The following is a 20,206-nucleotide window of genomic DNA, read 5'->3' as shown; positions in this document are numbered from 1 at the left end:
TCAAAGGAGATGGAGGATGGACGAACAGGGAAAAGGAAAAGCGGAGGGTTCACTGACGTATACCCTGAGACTGTCAGCTCCACAGCTGGTGAGTTTGGGGAAGCTTTGGTCTACAGACATGAGGAGGGGCACAGGGAGGCCATCTAGACCAAAGAGGGTCCAGATGCTACTGAACATTTGGGCGGAGGAAAAGCTGCATGTGAGGGGTTGTGCAGAGGGGGACTTGGGAGCCAGTACATCAGTGATGTGCTTCCATCTCTGAGCAGGACTTGAAAACTGTGTGGGAAGAAGTCTACAAAAGCCTTCAGGAAACATTTGCAAGGCTTCCTTTTTAGAGCTTTTTATTAGAACCAAAAACCAGGGTCAAGCAGGTCTGGGGTGATCTTTGTTTCTGTACGTTGTTTCTGTATTAAATGGGAAATGATATTTTTGTGGTATTTCTTCTTACACCATTGTTGAGCTTTGGAGGAGAGACGGACAATGAGATGGGAATATTCCAGGGCGGTGTGTCTCTAGCTCTTCTCCTGATGACCTATTTATTGAGCATCTATCCTTATTTGCTAGCACAAAGCTTATGTGTTAGATTATATCCAGTCTCTATTGAGAATTCATTATTTGTAAGCAGGTTACACAGCAATGAGCATTCATCCTGATTTGCTTGCAAAGTTTTTATATATCTTCCCATTCATCATTTGTACATTCCACCCTTATCAGTGCATCTCCCTGTCTCTTTCCTAATCACAGAAAGTCCATCTCTTTCTTTATTATATTTATATGCCCCCTATTCCTCCAAGGAGCTCAATGTGGTTTTCAGAGTTCTCCTACTCCCAGTTTTCTCCTCACAACAACCCTGCAAAGTAGGTTAGGCTGAGGGACAGTGACTGGCCTAAAATCAGCCAGTGAGCTTGTGACTGAGTACGGATGTGAACCCTGGTATTCTGGGTCCTAGTCCAACAGGTACACTACATTGGCTTTATTAAAGTGGTTGTTGTGCTAGAATGGAGCACTTTAATCACTTTTAATTGTAAACCTAAATTTCCCAGCATACACTTGAACCCCTTCCACAGAATACTGACAGCCTGGAGACACTTTGAGGTTGGGGTTTGGTAGGACAGAATATCAGGAGAGCATATTTGAATACTGTCTGTGGCTTTCAGAACCATCTTCTGTGCTCATCACAACACTAATCACAAACTTAATTCTGATCCGAGACCAAATTCCATGAAACCACCAGCAGATGGTGCCTCCTGGCCTTTTTGCAACCCCAAATTTGTGATGGAAGCAGAAAGCAATGTAACTGTGCATGCACACTATACATTTCAAAGCACATGACTCCTTTAAAAGGAATCCTGGGAACTGTAGTTTGTTAAGGGTGCTGGGAATCATAGTTCGGTGAGAGGTAAGCTACAGTTCTCAAGATGTTTTGAGGAAAGTCATGTGCTTTAAATGTATGGTGCATGTGCAGTTTCGGTCCCTTGGTTTCCTGGAAGGGGCAACCCTTCCATGCATAGTCAAGGAACCATCTGTCCTAGTTCCAGATCTTATTCAATGTGATTTTAGCCAGGAGGTCTTTTGGAGGGGAAGAGTTGCCACAGTCTCTACAAAAGCAGGAAACTTGTCCCAAGGAAAGAGCAAACTCATTTTCCACATGACAGCCTCTAAGGAGCTGGAGGAGATTGCTGAGTAGCAGGAGACTGAAATAGGCTGGAGGGGGGCTTGTAATCCCTTGGGGGCAGCCTCTCCCGAAACACTCGGATGCAAAGACATTAATGAGAAAGCTGTTTGGACTCAGATCCCTGGGGGCTCAAGTTCCTCTATGCTGGGGTCCCAAATTAATTAGCTTTTCAGGTGAGCCTATTGTGCTCCCCTCACTCTCACGATCTCAGGTTCTCCCAGGGAGTGGGGGCTGGAGAATCATGTTCCCCACAGTTAATCCTAGGGATTGCAGGAAGGAATTGGGGAAAGGGTGTGGGGAAATATTGTTACCATTCTCCATTCTGGCACTTCATTATCAGTACAAGAGGTAAAGGTTCATAACACCTGATGCTGCCAGGTGCGGCTTCTGAAAAATTATTTGAAACGCTCACAGAACTTACAAAGCAGGAGACCCTTTATGAAGAAGAGACAGTTGCGACACAGCTTTTTGCAGCTAGCTAAAGCAATATCCAAGTGGTTCTAAGAAATATAAGGTCTGCTTGCTGCCACCCACCAGGATCACATACCAGGGTTGGCTCAAGCTACAGTATTCTGCTGTCCTGAGCCAAAAATAACAATTTAAAAAAATCATTCTTACAGGGTGGGAAGTGTGGGGAGCCCACACAATATGCAGGAGGAAGACGGATCTCTTTCAAGGGTCGTTCCATTTCTAGCTCCTTTCATAGAATCATAGAGTTGGAAGGGATCCTGAGGGTAATCTAGTCCAACGCCCTGCAATGCAGGAATATGCAGGTGGCCCGTATGGGGATTAAACCCGTGACCTTGATGTTATCAGCACCACACTCTAACCAGCTGGGCATGAGTATGTAAGGTCCAAACTACACGGGGCTGGCAAACATGCATAAATGGAACTCCCAAGAGCCTTCCGAAAAGGAAAAGCAGCTTTGGGAGGGAATGATCTAGAGCAAAGAAGCAAGACCAAACATACCTCACAGCTGCAGAGTTCTTGTTGTAGCAATGTCACATTAAGAGGAGTGCTTCGAGATGTAGGCGGAGGGGAAGGTGGGGGTGAGGATGGGTTAAAGGAGTAGTGGTTAGAAAGTGCTCAGTCCTGAGGAGCACTGGCAAAGTTCTGGATAAAGGTGACTTGTAGGTCAAGACAGAGAAATGCCAGTGGATCCTCTTCTTGCCTTCCAGATGTGGAAGTTCCCCTCTGTAAGAAGTTCCCCAATGTACCAGACCCGGCTGGGGTCTCTACGGCTGCACCTTCCTCCCTTCACACAGCTGCCGCCCCTACCAGGAGACGTCACCGGACTACCTTCAGCCAGGACCAGCTAGATCACCTGGAGGCAGCATTTGCAAAAAACCATTACCCTGATATTTACTGCCGAGAGGAGCTGGCCAGGGCTATCAAACTCAATGAGGCTCGCATCCAGGTACCTGCTCAGTACTTAATGGCCCCAAGAACATATGGACACTGCCATATTGGATGTGTTAAAAGCAGCCTGCAAGGGGCCTTTTGGAAACTGGGTCTCCAAGGCACTTACGTGCTGTGCCTTTCTGCAGCCATGGGACAAAGAAAGTGTGCTTTTTAAAGTCACATTTAGAACTATTTTCCCCCTTTGGTGTTTTTCATTCTATGTTTTCCTAATAGTGAGGCAGTATTTTACTAACTGCATTAATGGGTGTATGGACTTGAAGCTCTCCATTTATGTAAACTTAAACAGTTGTGTTACATGTATTTCTTTATAAAAATATTTATAGATCACTAATTCATATAAAAAAAATCAGAGTGCTTCACGACAATTGTACATAAAAATACATACAACAAAACCCATAGAAAATAATTAAAATCAGAAAACAGGTATCTATTGTGGAAAGATGCATTCTTAATTGCCTGAAAGAATGGAAAAGTTTTCAGCTGGTGTTTAAAAGTTTAAACAAAAAGGCACAGGGCCAGACCTATGTTACTGGTTACATGTTGTTGTAACATAGATTCTATATGAGAAACTGAGGCATCCCCCTCCCAATATCTACGACTTTTTTATTTTAACAAAAAAAAAAATATTAACCAGAGAACCAGCTGGGTGTGCAAAGTCCAGAAAGCTGCTAAGAATCTCTGCTTGGGCCCACAATTCCAATCTGTCTACCTACACATACCTATGTATAAATGTGCATCATTCCCCTTTTGCCTATTGTTTTGTAAGTATAATTAGTCTATCCCAAACACACTGCACAAGCTTATCTCATAATTTCCTGCTTCTAGCAGATGTTTACCTTCTGCCGATGTCCCAAAACATTCTTGGTTTTCTCAAAAGGCTGGCACTGACAAGTTATGGATTTTCAGGAATAATTCTATTCTAAACATCATTGCCAAGATGCCTTGCCCAGGGAATTCAATTCATAATGTGCATTTTCTCTCTCCTTGTGCTGACAGGTTTGGTTCCAGAACCGGCGAGCCAAGCAGCGAAAGCAGGAACGAGCGCTGCCCAAACCAGGCACCCCCGGTGTCCTCTGTCCCCTGCCTACACCCCTATCTCGACAGTACCAATATCCCCCCACTCTTGGGTCACATCCTCACCTGCCTCGCTTTCCCTCCACCTACACTCTGCCACCCCCACCTCCCCCTGCTACTTCTGCCCAGTTTTCCTGTCCTGCCCCCCACCACCCTCAACCCTCCCATGCTCACGAAGACTGGTACAGCCCACTGCGCTCCACAGCTGCTCCGCCACCTCCTGTGCTCTCTCTGAGTCTCGACCCCAGCACCCACTGGAACTAAGAGCTCTTTCTCTGCAGCAGATTGACAAGGTGCAGGAACACAGGGCAGGGGAAATTATCATAAAGATACCCAAATATGTGCATCGTTGTCTTGTTTATTCTGCTGGTAGTGGCTTCCATTAAGCAATTTTGCTGCATGAGCTTGACTGTTCCAGTGATAAACAACAACACACACACACCACTGCCAAACAGTGATATGCATGGTATCTGAAGAACAAGCTCAGTGTAACACCCTGTTTAAGCCACGTCAACGTATCTGCTGAAGAACCCCTGCCCCTTTGCTGCAAAACCCCTGTGCTTCTCAAAGTCTTCTCGAATGGAGAGAGAGGACTTGGTCCATGCAAGGTGCTGCCAAGGCCAGTTGGGCCAAACCTTCGCATGAACAACTTAGAGAGCAACCTAGAACCCCAAACTTCTCAGTATCTGCAATTTGAAAGTAGGGTGACCCGATACACATTGCCGAAAAAGAGCATTTGCAGCACCAAAAAAAGAGGGCACCAGTTTGCATAAAATTTGCATATGGTAATTTATATGTATAGACACAAATCTAGAAATCATTACTATAATTTAAATAAAACTATAAAACAACTCACCATAGTGGAGAAGACGCCACGCAGCAGGTGATACTAAATGTTGACGGGCAGCTTCAAGGCCCTTCCAGCTCTCCTTGTGGCTCCTTATTTTTAAACTGGATTTGAATTGGACAACCCTCAAACAGCTTCAATTAAAGGACTGTCCTTTTCAAAGGACATGTGGCTACCCTAACTACAGGGGAAGATCAGTAATGGTGAGCAAACTACCTTTGAGAAAGCCCTGATAAACTGCTGAAGAACACTGGAGGTTTCCATTAGAAAGAGACATGCATATTTGAGCAGAAAGAAAAATTGAACTGTTCTATTTTAATTTGTTCTGAAATAAATGGATAGATATGAACTTGTATTGATATAGCACAAACAAACAGCAGAACTATGAAGACAAATGTGAATACCTAAACAAATGTAACTGCAACAGATGAAGATCTTAAATAACAAAATGAATGACAATAGGAAATTGATGAGTGTTGGAGATTTTGCAAATCCCTGTTCCCAAAAATGCAGTCTGAAAACCATGGCTTTATGCTCTTGGAGGACAGATATGGTCCACTATATTCCTCACAAGTTCATCAAATATTTGCACCATTGTTTTTGTGTAATTTCAGGGATGCCATTCAAACCAGAAAAAAACACATTTTTAAAAGATACATGAAATTTTAACACACCACTGCCACAATTAATCCCATCTGAAAATTTCAGCTCACACATCAGAAGATCTTACACAGCAGCTACTGGATGAAGCTTGGATAGTCCACCTCGGCTCTCACACAAAATGCCTATATATTTTCATATACTTGTTATGCCTTTTAAAACAGTTTAAGTTAATAGGCCTGCTATTTTTCCGCTTCAGCCTCTCTTTCACTACACACAGGGTGAATAAAAAGCAATTATTAGTTTTCAAAAAATTAAAAATCTGGTTTTTTTATTTAAATCAGATTTTTAAAATTTAAATCAGATTTTTAAAATAAAATGCTTTTGGAGGGAAAATCTTTCTAAAGATAGTTTTTTACTTAAGTTACATTATAGTCCAAAGACTTATTTCCATCAGGAAATAAGGATTTGTTTTCAGTTTTTCATGTGTGCTAAAACTCAGTCCAAGGTGTTTTTTTAACCACATCAGCTAACAAACATGGATACATATGCTATACTGTAATATTGTTTTAGTTAAATAAATTGTTTAAATTGTTAAGGAAATGATCATTTTTCTCCATCCAATAAAGTACAGCAGAAAAGTTTTCCAAATATGAACAGTTAACTTATTAAGCCTCACAATAATTTCATAATTATCTGTCAATGTATTTCTAATAGTATAACCAAATCAGTAATTTTTGATATAACTGTAAAAACTACTCTGAAAGTTTATTATTCCAAAAATGGAACCAGTTCATCTGGTTGTAAATATTAAGATTATACCAACAAGAATGAGTCTTTCTGTAAAAAAATGATTTAAATCAAGTCTTACTGACTCATGATTTAAATCGTGATTTAAATCAAATCCACCCAGATTACACCCTTGCAAAGTGTTTATGTACAGTGGTACATATGCTTCCGGTTACAGACTCCACTAACCCAGAAATAATACCTCAGGGTAAGAACTTTGCTTTAGGATGAAAACAGAAATCGTGCTCCGGTGGCGCGGCGGCAGCAGGAGGCCCCATTAGCTAAAGTGGTGCTTCAGGTTAAGAACAGTTTCAGGTTAAGAACAGACCTCCGGAACGAATTAAGTACTTAACCCGAGGTACCACTGTATTTACATTTTAGACCTTGAGGGATCTGAGATGGATGGTGGTGGATGTATTTTAAGGTACCTTCACACCCTCCCACATTTCAGAGATGAAAATTGGGGTGCTCTTGTGTATGTGTGACGTGCCTCGAGTGGCACACGACAAATCATTGCCTCAGAATGATTTTGTCCCTCCTCCGCCACCACACATTATGTAATGCTGAAAGCTCTTTTTGGCCTGCTACTCCAGATTTCATTCATTTGCTCTGAAATAGCCTGTCTAGTCTAGCACTGGTTTCTAAAAGAGTGAAGCAGGATATATTAGTAAACTTAAGAGTGTTCAGGGTTGTTTTTTTTACAAAAGACTTTAATGTTTAATAAAATGCTAAATGCTAAAATGGATCTGCTGGTTTTTTTTGCAGAACAGTTGCAACTCAAACAGGGGGGGAAATTCACAGTGACATCTATATTATCAGCATTGTTTGGGGAGGGGAAAGATGGGAGGAAAGTGGCACCAAGGGATTTTATGTCTGTATAATTTGCATGCCTGTGCCTTAAATAGATGCATGTCCAGATTCATTTACCCACCTATTGGGAGCTTTAATTAATCTAGAGGAGCTGAACCGTGAAGAATTTTAGTGCATGTGTGTGCAAATTAATACAATCTTGCAAAGGTGTTCCCCAAAGACATAACAAGGATGGTACCTTTCAAGAGAATGATACAAGAACAATAAGGACTACCAGTAACTTTTACAAAGTGACTGCTGGAATGTGCTCACCTGGTCTCAAATGCATATGCATGTAAACAACTGCACATGGAACACATGAAGAAATTATTATTATTATTATTATTATTTTGACTTATTAGTCACTTGTTATCTAAGAAGGCCTCCAAGAGACTTATATTTAAAAGCATAAACAAGAGCACATTATTCCATAAAAGATAGTCATTTTATTATTATTATTATAAAACTTTTATGTTTTTTACAGTAATTCGAAACAATCCTTCCCAGCTGCAATAGAAAACTTTTGCATCACAATAATAATAAAACATAACACAGACCATCAAATGGGGGGGGGGGGGCAGGTACATTTTTACCTGGTGCTGAAAATATGTCAGTGAATGTGTTATGTACTGAGTTGAATAGGATCCAAACTGCAGCAGTCTGATTGGTCCTAGAACAATAGGATCCAAAAGGCAGCAGTCTGATTGGTCCTAGAACAATAGGATCCAAAAGGCAGCAGTCTGATTGGTCCTAGAACAATGCAGCAGTATGATTGGTTGGCAGGAACCACCCAATCATGCTCCAGATAAAAGTGAATCCACAGCCTGATTGGCTTACAGTAGAATTCCAGAATTAGCCAATCATGTGCAGCCCATTGTGTAAATAATGTATATAAAGCAGATACTTTGAGGGGACTTTCATTCATTCCTCCTCACCACTATGAGCTGAATAAAGAGCATGAAATCACTTTGCGACTCTGAGTATACAGTATTTCAGAGTGCCAGGCAGACCTCTGGAGAAAGCATTCCACTGTTGGGAAGCCAAAGCTGAAAAGGTCCTCTCCTTTGTCATCACCCTTCTAGTTTCCCTCAGAGGAGACCAGAAGATGGGCCTCAAGTGAAGATATAACAGTCTAGGTTTATACTGTGAGAGGCATAAAAAGCCGTAAAGAGGTTTAAAAGTACAAAACAGCACTTTGCATTGGGCTTGCAAGCAAATATATATGCAGCCAGTGTAATAGGAAGAGTACTGGTATCAGGGACGCGGACTTATAAAAAATATTGGGGGGGCCCGGGAAAGCTCATGAATAATAAATAAGCTCATGAATATGCAAATAAAGTGGCGCCGCCTCCTCGTGAGCGAATAGGGGAGAGCGTACTGCGCCTATTAATCAGCTCCGGAACAGCTGATATGCGGGAAACGTGGGGCTAGCCGGAGAAGAGAGGGCGAGCCCCCTCCGCTCCGGCCCTAAATAGGCTGGCTGGCTGGCTGGGAGGTGTGGCCGGTCGGGATTCCCCTGTTCTCGCGGGGGCTGAAACCGCCAGGAGGAAGGAAATTCCCCCCGGCAGTGCCTTGGCAGTGGCGGTGGTGCTGCGAAGCAGCGAGGCAGGAGCCCCCACCCCCGGGGATTCCCTAATCTCGCAGGGGACGGCCGGGGCTCTCCGACTAGGGCGCGCGGCTGGCTGGCTGGCTGGCGAGGGAGCAGGTGGGGAGGAGGCGGGGGACGGCGGCGGCGCTCTGCTGGAAGGGCGCCCGAGATTATTGGGGGGTTGAGCCCCCCCAAAAAATTTTTTGAGGGGGCTCGAGCCCCCTCAGGCCCCATGGAGTCGGCGCCTATGACTGGTATGCTTGCTTCAAACCTATGAGAAGTTAGGCTGCACTAATTGAAGCTTCTGCACTATATTTCAAAGGCATTCTCACATAAAGCTCATTACAATAATCCAATCTTAAGGTTACCATGTTGTTGGTATTTGTCTGTCTCAAGAGACAATGGAGTGTGCTGTGGGGGTGAAGTCAAACTGCTGCATTTACAGCACCAAAGTGACCTCCCCAGGGCACAAGCCTGGGCAGTGTTCATGGAGGTCCTGGGCTGCCCAGACGACAGGACCCCTCCCTCAGCCTCGCTGATGTGGTCCAGAAGAAAGCAGAGCAATATGTCTGGCACCAGCTTGGCTGCAGGAGCTGCAGGAAAGAGGCATACAAGACGCCATCCAACCACCTTAGGGACTCCACTCCGGATTTGTGTAGGGTTTACTCTTTAGCCTTCTTTTCCTGAAGATAGCCTGCAAGGCAGTGGAGGGTTAGAATCAGTGTTTTCTCCCCCCCCCCCAATGAACTACCTTCCCAAGTTGATGAACCCCATCTGCCCCTCATTTCTCTCTACAGCATGTGCAGAAACTGCCTTCTTCACCATCGGATTCACTATTGGTCTCGTTCGTAGTGTTGTAAAAATCCTGCCAATTGCCCAGACCATCTCTGTATTCCACAGCTTTATTAGGACTTCAAAATATGAGCCAGCGACACCAACTAGAAAACTCCCCAGAGCTCTCTGGAAACCAAGTGGATCCATGAGTGTACAAACTGCCACTTCATATACATTAGTTGAGATTTATTTTCCACTGTTGATAATCAGAAGCTATAATAAGGCAACTGTGTTTTTTCTAAAGTTTTTTCTAAATGGGAAACATTTTCCAAATTGATGCAAGAAAGGCTAGGTAAAGGGACCCGACCATTAGGTCCAGTCGTGACCGACTCGGGGTTGCGGCGCTCATCTCGCTTTATTGGCCGAGGGAGCAGGCGTACAGCTTCCGGGTCATTTGGCCAGCATGACTAAGCCGCTTCTGGTGAACCAGAGCAGCGCATGGAAACGCCATTTACCTTCCGGCCGGAGCAGTACTTATTTATCTACTTGCACTTTGACGTGCTTTCGAACTGCTAGGTTGGCAAGAAAGGCTACTGCCACATAAATACAACATGCTACAGCTTGAGAAGACCCTCTAGTAATGTGTAACAGTGTGGGCCAAGATGCTCAAGCAGAATACATTTACAGCACACAACAGTATCCTTATTGTCATTTTGTGACATGTTGCAGGGCAGTTATTTTATTACAAATTCCAGAAAGCTAGCCGTGCCTGTTGCAACAGTCTTCTCATGCAAATTTACTCAGGGGCAAGTCCTATGTTCAGTGGTATTTCTTCCTTGTGCAAGTTTTTAAAGGAACAGCAACATTGAATGCAGTGGAACTTGTTTCGGGGTAAACATACATAAAGGTTTGGACTGAAGTCTGAGCACAAGGGAGCAAACTGCAGTCTAATGCAAAGTCCTCCAAGCAAACTGACAGAAAATGGAGCAGTGGCGGGAACCCTGCAAGACTACCATGGCAACAGCCTCTTTTAAATGGCAATGTCATAAATCTCATAGTATCAGGTTTCGTGCGTTAGTAATGAAAAGGTTGGTAATGCTTTTTTGAGGTTACGATGCACGAGGTGATGAATTTCAGTAGTTATGAGCTATCTGGGTCCCATTTGTAAGTGGTCCATTCAATTTAATGTCGTGGGGAAAAGCTAGAAATATGTAGGAATTTGCTCCCGAAAGCAATAGTGAAGAAATTATCTTTATAAGGAACAGCTAACATGTCCACGGAATAGAGAGCAAGCTGTTGACGGTGGCTGCTTCGGTGCTACCGAGTATTGCAATTTCTGGAATCGCGTTCTTTATCCGTGGCTTTTTCATTTTGAGTACAGACGGTATCGTCTGGCCTACGTCCACATATGCAAAAGGGCGCTGCTGGCCTCGGGAACGGAGGTATCCAGAAGCCCGCGGGGGAAGAGCCTCCTCGAAGCGAGAGCAAAGGGGTTGCCTGCGCGCACCGAGGCCCGAAGCAGGGCCAGGCGGGCTACCAGCGCGTGACGCGCGTCAATCGGCTTCACCAACGTCGGAACGTGCGCCTCGCCCTTCGCTTCCCCTCAGCCCTGCGAGGCAGCCCCCGCAAACTTGGGAATTATTATTATTAATTTATTATTATTATTTTATTAATGATTTATTCCCCGCTCATCTGACTGGGTTTCCCCTGCCACTCTGGAGGCTTCCAGGACGCAAAAACATCGTGAAACGTCAAACATTACATTTCCCGATAATAATAGTATCGTCCACGGAGGCCTCGGCCGCAAGAAACCTGTTTAGGGTCCCACATTATTTCCTCAGTTTGTCTTTCAAGGCACCCCAAAACCCGCCTTGCTTCAAACAAAACGCGCGAGTCAAACGTCCCGCCCTTAACGGTCGGCGCTCTTCGTCTTCCTTCTGGCCCTTCTCCCTCCCTGCCCGTAAAAAAAGCCTTCCTTCAGAAATGGAGGGAACAAGAATGACCATTTCGCAAAGCACGGCCTCAATTAAGCAGTCGCTCCCCCGCCCCACAATCCAGTCAGAACCGGAAGTGCAGGTCTCTATTATGTGAAATGGAAGGGGGAGGCGGAAGCCTCGCGCGAGCGAACAAAGGCCCCGGATGCTGTAGCACATCTCTTTTTGGAGGGAAAAAGTTGAACGGATCCCCGGATGTCGGAGCGACCTCTCTCGTACCACAGGCGTAACGGTCGTGCGTAGTAAGCGCATGCGTAGTTTGCGCACTTAACCCTAGGAAGGCGCGGCGTCCGTCACGTGATTGGTCGCGGTGGGCGGGACGCTATATAAGCGAAGCGCGGGCGGTGCCTCGGCCGCATTTTCAGCTGCTTGAGCCCAGGAAGCTTCTCTTCGGTAAGGCGGGGGGGGGGCGGTCTTGCGGGCTTCCTTTGTTGTCGATGAAATGCACGCACGGTGTGGGGATGGGTTGTTTCCGACGCTTCCGTTCAAACAAGTACGTCAGTAGCGAGGTAACGGTGGCCGTTCCTCGGTAGCGACGACGTGAGGGGGTGGCAGTGGGGGCCGCGGCACCAAAGCGCACGCGCGTTCGGAGCGGCGTTCCGAATGCTGATGATGTGCGCATGCGGCGGAGGAGTCCGGTTCCCCTCGCGCCGCGAGAGAGAGAAAACAGCGGTCTGGGGTGGCGCGCGTGCGCGCTTTGGTTTTGGAACGGGGGGGGCGGGGCGGGCATGAGAAGAAGCGGAGCAAGGAAATGGCGGGGGGGGGGTCCCGGCGGGCGCGCGGGGCGCACTGGCGAGGCCATGCAGCGGCCTTCGTCGCCTGCCGCCATCTTTGGTCGTCCGGATTGCCCCTCTTTAAGCTGGGGGTGAACAAGATGGCGCTCGAGGCGGGGAAATGGAGGGCGGCCTCGAGGCGGGGAGGGGGAAGCGCCGTTTCCTTCGCCCTCGCGCCACCCCCACCTCTCGCCTTCCGCTGAGGAGTTTCCCTTCGGGAACATGCAGTTGAAATAGAAACTGAGGCGGGGGTGTGGCTTAAGGCTTGCTCCTCATTTATTTATTTATTTTATTTATTTATTTTAAAAAGCCTAGCAGCAGCCCTGAACTCGAAGCTTCTAGGCGCTTGAAGTGGGTCAGATTTAGCAACTGCTGCTGTGACGCTTAGGGCGGGGACGTATTAGCACGGCCCTGAGAAGCTTTCCTTTTCTGATCGGAAGTAATGCGCAACCACATGGAGCTTGGCTAGGCGAGGGTGGGTGGAAGAGATGGGGACAGCATGCGTTATAAAACCTGCAACAGGTTTTCTTAGTGTTGTGGCACCACATGCAGGGTGACTTTTGGGGGGGGGATTAAGCCACACTTGATGAATTGAGTGAACAGAGCAAGAGTACTGAAAATATTGCGACTGATAATTAACGGTGTCTGGTGTTCCTGGAGGGTTTCACGGACTACGACAGGTTGTTTGCAGCTGGATTTTGCTAACTTGCTCTGCAATAAGCATTGGTGGTTCTTCAAGTTCTCGTAATGGAATTATTCCAGTATTAGACCTCTGATCCTCAGTTGTGCGCGTTTCTCTTCAGACTCCTCCCTACCACCATTATGTCTTCTGAAGAAGGAAAGCTGTTTGTTGGGGGTCTGAATTTTGACACAGATGAGCAAGGCCTGGAGCAGCATTTCAGCTCTTTTGGACCCATTTCTGAAGGTAAGCAAGTGTGGTGTTGGGGATGGAGTTTTCCCCTGGGATCAACATAAAATTGGATAATTTTAGCTACTTTTGTTTTCTGTTCTTAGTTGTTGTGATCAAGGATAAGGAGACCCAGAGATCAAGAGGCTTTGGCTTTATCACCTTTGCCAATCCTGAACATGCATCAGATGCCATGAGAGCCATGAATGGAGAGGTGAGTACTTTGTTGTGGTGTGATCTGTTGTCCCACTGTGTCCTGGCTGCTTTAATTAAATAATAATAAGTTTTTATTCCCCAACCAGAGCCAGGCTCAGGGCAACTAACACCAGTAAAATTACAATAAAAATGTAATGGGGAAACCAATTTAGAATACAGGTTAAAATACAAAGAGACAGTTTCCCAGGAACCATACTGCTTTGATTTTAGTTTTTGTGAAATGCCCTTAATTAAATAAACTATATTAGAAAAAGGCCTTTTCTTGCTTGCAAGTGTCAACCCAATAGTAGGGAGCTGTTGCAGTGTATGCACGTTACCTAAAAGCACATGCAGGGATGATGCTTCTGATTTAGTGTCAAAGTGAGCAGTTTTTTATGTCATAAACTGGTGAGAGACAGCTACATTGGTAACAGGCACAGACGAGGAACCTGTGGCCCTCCAGATGCTGCTGGACTTTTGCTTCTATCAACATTTGACTATTGGCCATGCTGCCTGGGATCCGGCTCTTCTTGGGAAGCTGGATCCTGCATGCTTCCAGATGTATTGAAAGCTCATTGAGTGGCATTGCTAGTTCACATTTCCACTACCCTTCTTACTTTCAAATAATAATAATACTAATGTTTATTATTTATACCCAGGCCATCTGGCTGAGGTTGCCCAGCCACTCTTGAGACAAGCTACTCTCAGATTATTTACCACCCACCTTTACAGGGTTTGCACCCAACAGGAATCTCAGCCTCAGGACTGCTGTCTGTGATTCCATTTCTTAAGGCTACCAGAGGTTTTTCAGAATATTGACTTATCTTTGGGAAATTATTTTTTAAGTGGTTCAATTTGCTGTGTGGAGTGCAAGTTCCAGAATAGCTGCTTTTGCTTGTAGATCTTTTGTAATGCAAGTGGCAGATACCCAAACCTCCACAGGTGGAGAACTTCAGAATTCAATTTAGAAATAAATCCACTGAGCTCTACAGTATCTTAATAAGAGCAATAGTAATTGGTGAAAAGTCATGTTTTATTAACAATTGGTTATGTGCATATGAAAATTCATGTAAATAGTTGCTTCGTTTGATCAGCTAGTTAAGCAATGGTTATAATTAAAGTACTTGTTCATTATCAGTCTGTAGATGGGCGCCAGATAAGAGTTGATCACGCAGGGAAGTCTTCCCGTGGATCTAGAGGTGGCTACTTTGGAGGCAGGGGGCGAGGCCGTGGTTATTCCAGGGGTGAGTATAAGGAGATTGAAACAAACATTTGCATGCATTGGGATAATGAAGTGGGTGGGGTTGCTGGTGGCTTAGCTGTCACTGAAATGTGTTTTTTTTCCCTCCTTGGAGGTGGTGGAGACAGAAGCTATGGTGGGCGATACGACAACAGAAGTGGAGGCTACAGCGGTTCCCGGGATTACGGCAGGTAATTGTGCTGATGTGCAAGAGCATCATTAATGTTCAGTTTTAGGTGAGCAGATATAAAACACAAATGCTTTGTTTTCAGAAGTCAGGGAGGTTATAACGATCGCTACTCTTCAGGAGGCTCTTACAGAGACAACTATGACAACTGAGGTAAGTGGATTTTGGGAAGGGAGTGAAAATGCTGTCTTGCCAAAACGCTTGTGAACTATCAGTATTCCGACTTCACACTGAGTAACAACAGTAACTACAGCTCCCTACTGAGTTGTCAGTATCAAAGATGTTTCTTTTCTTTTTTGTTTATCTGCCATTTGCTCAGATCTGAAACATTGCATCCCTCAGTTCACATTACTGGTAAATAACTTTTAAGTGCATGTTGGACCTTAAAGAACTCTTAAATTCAAATTGCAAAGTTGTCAGAGTGCTAACTGGGGGAGGGCCTGAGATTCCTAGCATCACTAATCTAAAAAAGTAGGAGTGGTGAATTGCTGCAACATGTCCATATGCTTGTGCCTTTATGATTGTACCTGCTTCTTGTCCTCAGCTCACACCGAGTAAAAATCCTTCCTGAATCAAGATCGTCCTTCCAATGGCCGTATTTATAAAGATTTTTGGAGCTTCGCTGAATCTTGTTTAGTTACCTACTTGTATCTTCCCCCATATAGCTTTTGTCACATGCAGCCCGAAAGCTTCCTCTACAAGATGGCCTGTTTAGACTTTGCTCAAGAGTTGGTTTTTTCAAGAGTGGTTTTTAAGCAATTTTGAAATCGGTTTTATTTGTCTTGCTTTCTCAATCCAAGGTTTCTTTTAACGTGACACATGGGGCCCTACAACTTTAAACAGCTGGAAACTGAGCAAACCTTTTTTTTTGAAATAGTGCAATGCACTTGAGTTCAACTCTTAGCATAGTAAGGGAGGGCAACAAATGCAAACCACCTTGGTATTAGTAAAAGAATTAAATGATTCACGCTGGTTTAGTAAAAAGCTATTTTACTGTAAAAAGTAAATCCAGAAATCAAAACTGAACGCTTTGAGAGGTTCTTGAAAATGTTTGTTTATATTGTCCTTTTTTTACTGGAAGAAACGTGCATAATTCAATTGACATTGTATTTGAAGTGGATAAGGAAGTTCCTGTACTGAGTTTTTGGCTTTACGAAGCCCATTAAAATCCCATCTGAAACAATTCTCTGCTCTTGACGTTTGACATCACATTGCACCGCACAACTTTGATAGCTTAGTGACAAGGAAGCAAAAGCATGTTGGGCCTCACCTAGGTAAATCCCGGGGTTGGTACCCAAGTAATAAATTTGATATACACTAATACTTAAGCGGTTGGTGTGAAATGGTGGAAACAGGAAATCTTCAACATGGGGAAGTGGAAACATCTGTCTGCTCCTTAAACTGGCTATAGGATATTTTAGCATGACTTTAAGCTATAATTGTAGCATCTTGTTAGTCATGTTGTATCTGAATAACTTTGTATCTAAATGATATATATTACCCTAATTGCATAAACCAACACATGATTCCCTAGAATGTTTATAGCTGTGCCAGTGCTATCCTGGGGAAATGAATCTGGGTAGTGGCTGGTGGCGGTGAAATACCTGTGGAGTCTTGTGTTTCAAACAAGGCTCCCAGTGGAGTTCAATACAGTGTTACCTGCAAATCTTGGGCTTTCTTTCTTAGTCTTCAAACAGTGAATTATTTAGCTGAGCCTTTAGTGAAGGCAAATAATTATTTTTGGTTTGGGAGTCACTACTACAGAGGGACCAAAATACAGGGTACCAAGCCAAAACACGTGTGATGAAACATGTGCCCTATGTTTAAACATTTAAGTTCAGTGTTATAACCTAGAATGGGTTGGTTCTCCTTGCTACAATAGTAGTACACGGTATTGCTGTTGCTAGAGAGGAAGACTTGGGAAGGACCTGCCTCCTTACACAAATGCTAAAGTAGGATAATATGTCCTACTACAACTGGAAAATTTCAGCTGTCAGATGAGCTGGTGGAGAAGGAAGTTTTTGAAACTGGGGGGCCTTGAGGCTTTGTTCAGGGTTAAGGCTGAACTGATATTAGGCCTAGATGGGCCTACCTGTAGTTAGCTCTGTCCTGTTCTTACACTGTGAGAATTCTCTGCTAGCGTGTGGAAGCCAGTGTCCTTGGAGACCCCGAAGTGTGTTGTGCCTCCTTCAGTGCGATCCATGTGAGACGAAAGCTGCTCTTGGCTAGTTCATTTGTGGAAATAGTCCTGTATTTCGAGGTAACTTTTTTGCTCATGTCTGCATCTTCCCTCCCACAGAGCTCCATTCTTGTGGCTACAGCAAACCACTGATTCTTATTTCTTTGACAAACGTACTGGGCAAGTTTGGGGTCTCCTCAGACCCCACGAGAACTTGGACTGAAATCTGCTCCTTTTTTTATCTGGGGTGGGAGGGCCTATCTGGCTGTTGCGACTTGAGATTTGCTTTCAAAAACTTAGAGGGAAGGTAGTTGGCCAAACAGTACTTGGATTCATCCAGCTGCATTTGCTGTTTTGTCCAATATCTTGTAATTGTGCCTTGTGCTGACCTTGGACTTGTTAATTGGGAAGACTTCCGATTGCAACATTGTTTGGGTGTGGGAGGCTTCAATTTCCACGTAAAACTATCCAATTCTTAGTGCATATGGTGGCTTTTGGACAAGAATCTAAAAGTGGGAGAAAAATCTGAACTTAATAACTTGGGGAATCTCCCAAGGGCTAGGTGAACAGCATCACCTAGGCTTGGAATATCCTGTTAGACATGTATAATCTGAATGAGAATTTGAATGTACTTGTGTTAAGTGACACTGCCTTGTTTTTGACAGGTTAGAAGAGATGATGGTGGCTATTCTAGCCTGAAAAAATGTTGGCCACACTATCTTGAAAGAAATGATGGAATGGAACGGGGACTACTCTTTGGATCCTGAACTTGAGCTACGAAGTAAACAGGTTCTCCCACTTCAAAGTAAATACACATTTTTCTTAGAGAAAAAACTTTGCTTTCATATTCAGTAGTTTAAGCATGGCTATGTGTTGCTGTGACATTAAACTGTGGCTATGGTACAAATTGTTTTTGGCTATGCAAAAGTAAATAGGAGGTCAAACTTCCATTGGAGAGGGTCAGAAGCGTGTTACTAGTGAATTGGTACTTCATTAGTCACACACAGTACAACTATATTGCTTAGTGTTCTGCTTGTGCAAGAAGTGATGGCAGCGAATAGCTATGGTCACTTGTTTCTTGCAGCACTTGATGAAAGTAGCGTGGCCCATACCTTGTGCATGATAAACCTGTGACAAACTTACTGATTTGGATGCCACAGAAGTAACCATTTAAATTTTCTAATTTTAATAAGCAGTTTATTTCTTCAAAACCAGGAACGTCATGCCTCAATGCTCATATATGACTGTTTCATATCTAGGGTGCCCTTCTATAATGACTGACCAATTCTTTTCTTGCAGGGTCCCTATAGCTACTGGGTATTAAGTGGACAAGAGGAAGATGCCTCTTGCAGAGACTTGTTCAGCTATTCAGACAGGTTTGTTTGTTTGTTTGTTTGTTTGTTTGTTTGTTTTTTAAAACCCATTAAATTAGATGTATCTGAAGGGAGCAGGAGCAGTAAGCTCAATTGGTTTGAGTTTAGGTTGGATTTATGTTAAAAGGCCTTGGCACAAACTCCTGTAAGAGTATTAACTGACTTGGCACATTAAATTGGTGAGTTCTGTGTGCTAATTTGTCTTCTTGCATTCCGTATTAGGTTAAGTGTCATTACTGGAATGAACCTATCAGCTGGCAGCAGTGGAGCAAGTAGATTACTACGGGCTGTGCATTCAATACTGTTGGAATATAGGTGCTTATGAGGAGGCTGGCTGGCTAAGAAGTGGAAAGTGCTCAAAAGAGAACTGAATTTAAAGAATTGTGGGTGCTCAATCCTGTGATACAGCACTTTCTGAAATGTTTAATTTGATTTGTAAAATGTAAATGCTATCTATATATATATAGTGTGTTTTGGGGTAGGCTTGTGCAGCGCTTGAGCTAAAATCTTTTAATGAGACCTATACCTAGAAGAATGTCTGAAACCTTAACACCAAGTGATGTAAAATTTAAATACTACTTAAAACAACTGTTCATCATGTGCTTTGAATTCCAAATATGTTAAACCATGGCTTCTAATAAAAATGAAACAGTAACTGACTTAGTGTTCAGCTTGTATTCTTCAGCACGTCATCATCTTGACACATATACAACCTTCTAGGGTAAGCAGCTGGTTAACATTAAAGAAGGGTGCATTGACTTCCAACTCCTTGCACGTCAGACAAGAGTAGGCAAAGGATTACAAGTGTGGACTTAATGAGTAAATTTGATAGGTATTTTACCATACCTTAAAAAAAACGTTTTATAAGAAATGCAGAACATGCCTCAGTGGAAAAGACAGGAACCTTCATATGACTTGGATTAACTAGCTATGTGCATGATTTTCTATTTCTGAATTTATTTAGTGATCAGAATACATAACATCAGTCACTCCTAATTTAAGATCCACAGGTAACTGGACTGTTGAGGGAATGGTCAACCAAAGTACACTTGGGCAAATAAGCACCTCCCCTCATAAAACTACATATAGCTACTAAGGCTAGAACTCAAACCCCCTGAACTATTTACATCCTATTCCCAGACTTTCTTGTCCACTAGAAATTCAAATCAAAATGGATACAAGAAAGGGATAGCTGTTCCCAAGTTTTTTGCTTCAGATAATACAGGATAGTTGCCTCCGCTTTTCTAGTGAGTTATAATTTCTATGTACTTATGCTTTGGGTGGTAGCTAGGTTCTGTTATTACTGGTCCAAGTAACCTGCAGGGAGTGCTGCAGCGGGCTTGTAAAGGGGTAAGCATAGGTTGTGTTCATTTTGAAGGTAATAAAAGGTCTGAAATGGGCAAGTCCTGTGTGAGGTTTCATAATGCAAGTAGAAGCAATGTTTGCCTTCCATTAGGAACTTGAGTTTACCTTGTACCAGAATGTAAATTGTTTTGCTGCATTGCACAAGTTCTGCCTTCAGATTTGCTTTATCTCTATAGAGTCTTATTGCAACAGATGAAATCTGACATGGGAAGGTAATTGTTGAATGGAAAAAACAAGTCTAAATCACACTGGGAGTACTCTGCAAAATTAGCTAGGCACCAGGCACGTTTTGCACCTGTCTTGACCACTTGCGACCAAGTGGAGATGTCCAGACACAAGGATGGTACCTGATGTTTTCACCATCTGGAGGTGCAT

General features: G+C 43.8%; 2 protein-coding genes across 8 annotated transcripts; both read left to right on the top strand.

Moving 5' to 3' along the window:
• Window positions 1-9: 9 nt before the first annotated feature.
• LOC310697014 (homeobox protein prophet of Pit-1-like) lies at window positions 10-5,005 on the top strand (the record flags this gene model as incomplete). The annotated part of the gene is made up of 3 exons (XM_083483271.1): window positions 10-88; window positions 2,854-3,092; window positions 4,094-5,005. 3 exons carry the CDS (start codon window positions 10-12, stop codon window positions 4,433-4,435), a joined length of 660 nt encoding a protein of 219 aa, XP_083339397.1. The 3' UTR covers window positions 4,436-5,005.
• Window positions 5,006-11,760: 6,755 nt separating this feature from the next.
• LOC310696964 (RNA-binding protein 3-like) lies at window positions 11,761-19,125 on the top strand. Of its 7 annotated transcripts, none has more exons than XR_014520809.1 (9): window positions 11,770-12,005; window positions 13,189-13,310; window positions 13,400-13,506; window positions 14,626-14,731; window positions 14,843-14,918; window positions 15,003-15,067; window positions 17,759-17,898; window positions 18,393-18,469; window positions 18,689-19,125. XR_014520809.1 is itself a non-coding variant. In XM_083483199.1 (7 exons), exons 2-6 carry the CDS (start codon window positions 13,208-13,210, stop codon window positions 15,064-15,066), a joined length of 459 nt encoding a protein of 152 aa, XP_083339325.1. In that variant the 5' UTR covers window positions 11,761-12,005; window positions 13,189-13,207; the 3' UTR covers window position 15,067; window positions 15,459-16,097. The 7 variants fall into 7 exon arrangements, 4 of the variants coding, with proteins under 4 accessions (XP_083339325.1, XP_083339326.1, XP_083339324.1 ...); XR_014520810.1 differs by having other exon boundaries at window positions 15,000-15,067; XM_083483199.1 differs by lacking the exons at window positions 17,759-17,898; window positions 18,393-18,469; window positions 18,689-19,125 and adding an exon at window positions 15,459-16,097 and having other exon boundaries at window positions 11,761-12,005; window positions 15,000-15,067.
• The last annotated feature ends 1,081 nt before the right edge of the window (window positions 19,126-20,206 follow it).

This window comes from Podarcis liolepis (genome assembly GCF_965112155.1).
Source record: "Podarcis liolepis genome assembly, chromosome: 17".
In the NCBI taxonomy this organism is placed as follows: Eukaryota; Metazoa; Chordata; class Lepidosauria; order Squamata; family Lacertidae; genus Podarcis; species Podarcis liolepis.
This window is presented reverse-complemented; position numbering and strand designations above follow the sequence as displayed.

Bases quoted from the DNA above. Each gene is read 5' to 3' on its own strand.
- LOC310696964 (XM_083483197.1), top strand. From the start codon at position 12,341: ATGAGAAGAAGCGGAGCAAGGAAATGGCGGGGGGGGGGTCCCGGCGGG. The intron at 13,507-14,625 runs GTGAGTACTTTG...GTTCATTATCAG, and splicing joins TGAGAGCCATGAATGGAGAG to TCTGTAGATGGGCGCCAGAT. The intron at 14,732-14,842 runs GTGAGTATAAGG...CCCTCCTTGGAG, and splicing joins AGGCCGTGGTTATTCCAGGG to GTGGTGGAGACAGAAGCTAT.